Source organism: Anneissia japonica, unplaced genomic scaffold (genome assembly GCF_011630105.1).
Source record: "Anneissia japonica isolate Jap-2015-1 unplaced genomic scaffold, ASM1163010v1 scaffold376_len1572418_cov194, whole genome shotgun sequence".
In the NCBI taxonomy this organism is placed as follows: Eukaryota; Metazoa; Echinodermata; class Crinoidea; order Comatulida; family Comatulidae; genus Anneissia; species Anneissia japonica.
The window spans coordinates 1,469,735-1,476,927 of record NW_022741166.1 but is presented as its reverse complement, the minus strand read 5'-3'; the positions used below and the strand labels follow the sequence as shown (position 1 = coordinate 1,476,927).

The window sequence follows — 7,193 nt, the reverse complement described above, 5'->3', positions numbered from 1 at the left end:
ATTATGTTGTAATGATGTTGTTTGTACTGTTCTTTAATTTTATTAAAGAGGGCCCCTGAATATCAGTTAACCTACTGGGCTAAACTAGAAGGGTTACCCTCTTTAAAGATGGTTGAAATAAAAATAAATAAATAAATAAAAATAAATACCAACTCTGACCCAAGACACCTGTTACGCGCCTGGTGTTAGCGCCAATGTGTGCCCTTGTGCGGACAAGAGATATGCCCCCCCCCCCTTCTGAAGCTGGAAACCTTGTTTTTGCAAAATAAATTGATGCAATTTACTATTATAGGCCTAATCAATAAATTCCTCATCAACCGATATAACTTTAAACATTCTTGGAATTGACATAACATTACTGATGTACAAACCCTTCAGTGTGAAATGTGGCTCTCTTTGCAAGCACATCTAACATCTAAGGAAATCAGAGCTTAGATTGGTACCAGATAAATTTTGTTATCAACATTAATACATTACGCTAATTTTCATCTTTGTAAGCGCATAGGACAGTGCAAATTATTTCTGTGACAGTCTTTTGAAGTGTGTAAAGCTCCATTTTATCCCATACATAGTCAAAATATTGGGGGGGGGGGTGATACAATGGACCATCCCCCCTTGTCAAATATTGGGGGGATATATCCCCATCCCCCGGGATCTACGCCTATGCTTTCAGCACAGTACACGATGCCTAGAAAAACAAAAACGTCCTTACAAATATCAAAAGGGAAGATAGAAGTGCTGTATATTCAAATTAAAGTAAGCCTAACTCCTCTATGTCTTAAGTAGGCTAACATCCATCTCCAGTAAGTTAGAAACACTCTTATTTAGCTACATACCGGATTACATGGTATTTGATGGCTTCTCTGTGATTTATTTGCATCTCAACATATTGTAATTATAATACATAACAACAAAACATAGGGCATACAATAAATCTTATCAATTTAATTTTTTGCAAATACTGTAGTTAATCTTACCCTTTAGTCTTATAAAAAAAATCTCCCCCTCCCCACAAAAAAAAGAGATGCAAGGATAGCTGCAAAACATTATAGAATACTTATTTCCACTGACGCTTTTGAAGAACACAAAACACAGCATGAAGCAAACGTTAAATTATAATATAGATAGGACACACAAAATAGTGAATAAGGCATTTTTCAAAATTACACAGGCCCACTACTAGTCCATCATCTACTCTCCACCACCATGCTAATTCGTTAGTAAGTACTCAAGAGTTTAACTTTAGAACTACCAACTTAATATTATTATTTATGTTTTTATCTATTTAATTATTTTATTTCCATTTATTTATTACTATTGTTTTGCGGGTATGGGTATGTATGCCATTAAAAGTTTCTTGAAAAGAGGGCGCACAATAATATTGCCATGCCTGAGGTATATTTGGCCATGCCAATGCTATTTGGTATACCAAAAACGGACTTCGGTGATGTTCCAACTCCAGAGCTATAATAAATAGGCCTAATATGATGAAAATTACATAGAATTACATTGGAATACATTAAAATGTTACAAAGCAATCCTTATACATAAATTTACTTTACCATGTTATCTGTAATTGGAGAATTTCAGAATTTTATTAATTTTCAACAATGTGGAAAAAACACAATATTCCTGGACCAAACGAGACTATGACTTCCGGAAACATTTTTGGAAGCTAGGAAGCCCATAATGGGAAGAACTACTAAACTTATTAGCGAATCAAATCAAAGCAGTGTCGATGATCAAAAAGATAAAAGTGAGAGTTTCTTCTTTTTTGGTAACATATCCGTCCGATCGGTACATTGATAAGAAAGCTTTTGTAAGAAGAAATACACAATGCACATCTAGATGTGTATAAGAGACAGGTAAAAAGCAGTCCATTACAAAATCTCATAAACGGCTTATATTAATTAATATTGAAGAAGACAGTTGTACTTTATCACTGTGTCCCACTATAGCCAATTTGGCAACCATTGGACACACAATTTGCCGCATCAATTATTTTAACAGCATAACACAATGCAAACTTGTGACTTCACATACATTTCTTTAAAAAACTATAAAATTAAACCAGTTTTTATACAATATTTACTGTTACTAGCCATATATAAACAGTCCCTTCCTTACCAATAAAAAGAAAAGCGAAATAATCAATTGTTCGTTAAAAAAAAAAAAGGGAAAAAATAGAGGAAAAAAAACAAACGCCCCCCCCCCCCATTGATTTGTTTTTTAAAACAGTGATGATTTAATAATTTTTTCTATGTGGAAAATTACTATATCCACCTGAGCCCCGTCATGTTTGAGGCTGCATGAGAAAAAGTTGGAGAATGGCACTTTAATACTTAAAATTTATGTTGGTTATTTTTTAACATTTGAAAAGGGATGTCAACAGGACGCAACTGCCAAAAAACTATTTTTGGCAGCGAAGGGACGCTACCAATAAACAATCAACAAACTACTGGGTTGATTTCCAAGGTACTACATGGCTCAACTATTTTTTACTTTAGGGTTAATTGGTAAAACTCGCACACAAATCATCGCCAGGGACGGCAACTCGATTTTGAGATTAATTTTCCGAATGAAGTTATACTAAATAACTTCTAATGACAAACTATTGTCTTCAATTGTCTTTGTTGGTCATTCAACTTTCATTTTATCAATTTTTTCGGTGATATCACTATTCTCAATAATATATAAAACACCCACATAACAACGTCACGTTACTAACGATCGGTGGGGACGCCGTGGTGACGCCGGTAGGGTCAATTTTCGTCGGAAGGTATCAAGATGGTAAACAGTATCATTGGACTAAATCCTTGCTTATGTTAACCACATGCTTACCTATTATACTGACACTGGTTTCAAATCACGGTCAAGTAGTTAAAAAGAGCGCCCCTGAACTGATCATCGATACCCCCCACTCCCACCCCTTCACATTCGCCCCCCCCCACCCATCATCTCCCATTTTAAGACATCTAGATACGCCACTGACTTACATGGCCAGATGAATGAAAATGCTCAAACATTGTGCCACCAAATCGTAACCAGCCTTCACCATGCCCTCACGATTACATATAATGATGTGTTACTCCTTCCTTATTTATATATAATGAAGCCAGTAACCTTATTATATATAAATAATGAAACGTTAACGCAATTATTTACATATAATCTTTTAGACGTAAATGCATTATATATAAATAATGGGTAATCTATTCAATTATATGTTAAATAATGAATTATTTATATAAATAATTGTGTTAAATAATAAATTTACACTTGGCGCCTCATACCATCAACGTGCGCCACCCCCCCCCCCCCCCCCCCCCCCCAGCTACCTGAAGTGAAATAGTAGACTCCAAACAGACGTAGCGTGGTTATGGAGATCGAACATGATCACCGAAGCGTGTTTTGGTTTTGGCATACTTTTTATATATACCTGGAGTGGAGGTCATATATACAGTACTCTTGGGTACATGTCATGTCATGTGTACATGTGTCGCGTGTGGTCGAAAGAAAAGGGCGTCAGACATCCTTGCTATTAATTATGTCGGAAATCAATGATATTTTAAAATTACATCCATCTCTCGAATTTATAAATGATAGTAAAAAGGTAGGTAGGCAGGCGTTACTAGTATAATACCAGTATAATAAACGAACGCGTCGCCATCGGAACACCTAGGCTAGGCTAGCCTTGCTCATTGGTTGGATATGGTTCTTGGAATAATGATTGAGAGTTTTGGTAATTTAACGTGAGGAAGTGATCATTGTCAGATTGGGCCTAGGTTAGACAAAGTCCGGGAGTTAGACCTAACTATAAATTTTTCATTCTGCCTAAGGTCAGTGCTGAGTGCTAAATCCATATCAAGCAAACAATGGCAATAAATATATTTTAATATGGCTTTAACTGTAGAATTTGAATAACTATTTTTAAGTTTATGGCTTAGCAGACAGGCTAGGCCTAGTACCCTATCTTTTTTGGCTTGTAGGCCTATTGCTTTTACAAATAATTGGCTTGGTTATGTATGGTGGCTGCGTACCTCACTCAACATCACAAAAATGCTGTGTTTATGAATACTATACTGTAGTCATTGTACCGAAATTTAAATATTTGTTTTTTACAGGTAAAATGTAACCTGTCAGGTCATGAGATGCCTGCAAAGGTTGAGGTCATTGCAGCATACACGCAAGGAAAAAAGTACAAAAGGTTACGCAAAGAGGGTGATTTTGATTTTATGGCTCATGAAAAGCATATTGTTCCAAGTTTTAAAAAGGGACATGAGTAAGTGTAGTCATGTTTTTTGTTATTGTAAAATGAATGAATGTTAACATTTCTGATATTGATTATCATCAGTCAATCAACTTATAAAATGAAAGCATTATGTGCAGTCAAAATAATTAGAGCATTCTCTGACTTGCAATAGACATGGAAATTGACAGGTGTAATCTGAGTAAAACAAACATAAATTATACGATCAGACAAATCTGACACCATGAATCCGCCTATGGTTAAAAAAGTGAATGAAACAAATATGTGGTATATTCTCTAATTCTCTAACTTGTTTTGAAAGTGTAGCACCCTTTTTTGATGAATTCTTTCTGTTCATTTATTTTCAGACATCAACTGTTTTGTCGTCTGACATTTCGACACATCAGCAAAGAATCAAAGGATGTTGAAAGACATGTGAATGGAAGACGATACAACAGAGCTTTGAAAAAATGTAAATATGTTTTACTCGTACCGCTTGTTATTCACCATGTGCTTTTTGTCTACAAAATAAATCATTTCTTCTTTCTTATTATACAGATGAGGAATGTCAAAGACTAGGCATCCCCTTTAAGCCAAACAAACCAAAGAAACATAATGCCCCTGAAGAAGAGTTAAGGAAACGTGAGGGCTGGACAGCAAGCGATGGCTCAGGGTCAAGTGATGCGGAATCGGAGGACAGTTTAAGTGACCTTTACCCTCGTAAGATGATAATATTTCACCTTATACTATCACTGAGGCTAATGTACTAGTTCATTATACTGTACATATCTCAGCTGCCAGTTACATTCTGCCTCTTTCATTCAAAAAGTTTATAGTAATGTTTATAGCAAGGTTTAGAGTAATGTTTGCAGTAAAATTCATAGTAATGTTTAAAGTAATGTTTTTTTTGTATTTGTATATTCTTGCGTACAAGGCGCTCCGCGTATAAGGTGACCCCTGTTTCACTGTCGGAATTCCTACTTTTTGCTGCTCTTTATACTGCATCTAGCTGACTAAAAACGGAGTCAAATATACGGCTAATCTTCTAAATACTGTAATACCGTTTTATTGGTTTTTAAATGTTCATCACAATCTTATTTCTCGCATTTAAAATTGAGTTCATTCATACCAACAGTTACTGTAGTAGCTTCACTTTATTACGCACGAATGACAAACATGATTTAAATTTTTAAAATGTATGTGCTGCGTGTATAAGACGACTCCTTGTTTTTCGATTTGCTTTTTAAAGCCTCGTCTTCTACACAAGATATGGTAGTAATGCTTTTGTTTTGCCTGTAATTTTTAGTTTAGAGTGCAAAGGATGCATAAAAAGCACAAGTGCCGACTCATAATACAGCCAATTTAATCTTTAATTCAAAGAAAATAGGCATTGAATATAAAAATATTTTTATAATTTTTACAGCTGAATTATTTGGTCCTTTTGATCAAAAAGAAGGTAATAGTGAAGATGCAGATAATGAAATGGTAACTGCAGTGCCAACCAGTAATAAATCAAGACAAAATGGCAAGAAACCCAAAGGTTTAAAACAAACTGTAAGTAACATAATATATAACATATAAAGAAATTGTACAATTTAGTAAGGTCCATTAACTCAATTACAAAAGAAGGCATTGTGATGAACACCTATGCAACCATTAGCATTTTGGGTGCAAGAAGATAAAACAAGTTGGGCAACTAAGTATAATAAGAAACAGGTACAGAAATACCATCATAAACAATTAACCAATAGACAGATTCCGCTAGGTTATTCAGTGGGTATAATTTGCAAACTGGCAGTGCGAGTGACACTTGGTAATAGAAAAAACCGCTTGTCTTCTTCGGAGTGTTTCTGCACATATTTTATGTTGAATAATATTGGTTGGAATGCCAGTAAACTATACTAAATTGATGGGAAATTGAACTTGAGAATTTTGCCAGAATGGTTTGCTAATGCCCAAGAGATACTGGTCCCAAACATTGAGATTTTTCAACAAATGCCAGGCCTAGGCCCCAGCATGTCTACAGCCTCTTTAGGTATGCACAAGAGTCTTCGATCCACGAATTGTGATTTTGACATGCTACGATTTCTAGGCTAGCTAAGATTTATGACGAATCACATGAATTCCAAAGCATACAAAGCACAGAGAACGCTAGAATAAGTAAATGAACACTATTTTGAACAATCATAGTGCCTTTCCTTGCTAGTTATTTCTCACGTTAATAGTGGGCAGATGTTTTTGCAACCATAACATTACCTTTTCCTATACTTTCACACTGATCGCTGTAAGTTCTCCATAGTTACACACACTATATATGCTCTGTGACCAGATGTAAAGAGCTGTAAACAGCTGTAATCGGTCTATTAAATAAATTGTGAGTTGTGTATAACAAAAAAAATTGTTTTTAATAATAATTTGTAAAAAATAATTTCATTTTCTTATTATGTCTTTCATAGAAAAACAGTGACAAGTCAATTGAAGAAAAGAAACCAAATAAGAGGAAACTAAAAGAAGCCCTTGGAAAGAAAATTACCTCAAAATGTCATGGGAAAATGAAAAAGAAACCCAAGGTTAAATAAGAAATGGAGATAATTGGCTCTCTCCAGTCAGTGCAAAGATGATGCATTTATCGCTGCCTACCAAGATAAAAAATTATGCAACATGGCCATTTTGGATTTAAGGTCACAAATCTGGTGTCAAAATGTTGTTGATTTTCCCTTTATTTTCCCTTCCAGAAGATAATATATGAAATGACGAATAAATTGTTTTCATATACAAGCCTGTCCAGTAATCATAATTTTATGTTGGGCTGTATGTTTTATGATTTCTATCAGAGTAAGAAAAATATTACAATATATTATTATATCTTGCTTTTATGTTAAAAATAAAATATTTTATGTTAAAAACTGTATAAGATATAATTAAATGTTATCCAAAAACAGTA

The 7,193-nt window shown here is 34.5% G+C and overlaps 1 protein-coding gene across 1 annotated transcript; it reads left to right on the top strand.

The window, feature by feature from the left end:
- The first annotated feature begins 3,454 nt into the window (after positions 1-3,454).
- On the top strand, positions 3,455-7,193 carry LOC117118668 (surfeit locus protein 2-like). The gene is made up of 6 exons (XM_033263340.1): positions 3,455-3,613; positions 4,125-4,282; positions 4,618-4,721; positions 4,808-4,969; positions 5,673-5,803; positions 6,706-7,193. Exons 1-6 carry the CDS (start codon positions 3,482-3,484, stop codon positions 6,826-6,828), a joined length of 810 nt encoding a protein of 269 aa, XP_033119231.1. The 5' UTR covers positions 3,455-3,481; the 3' UTR covers positions 6,829-7,193.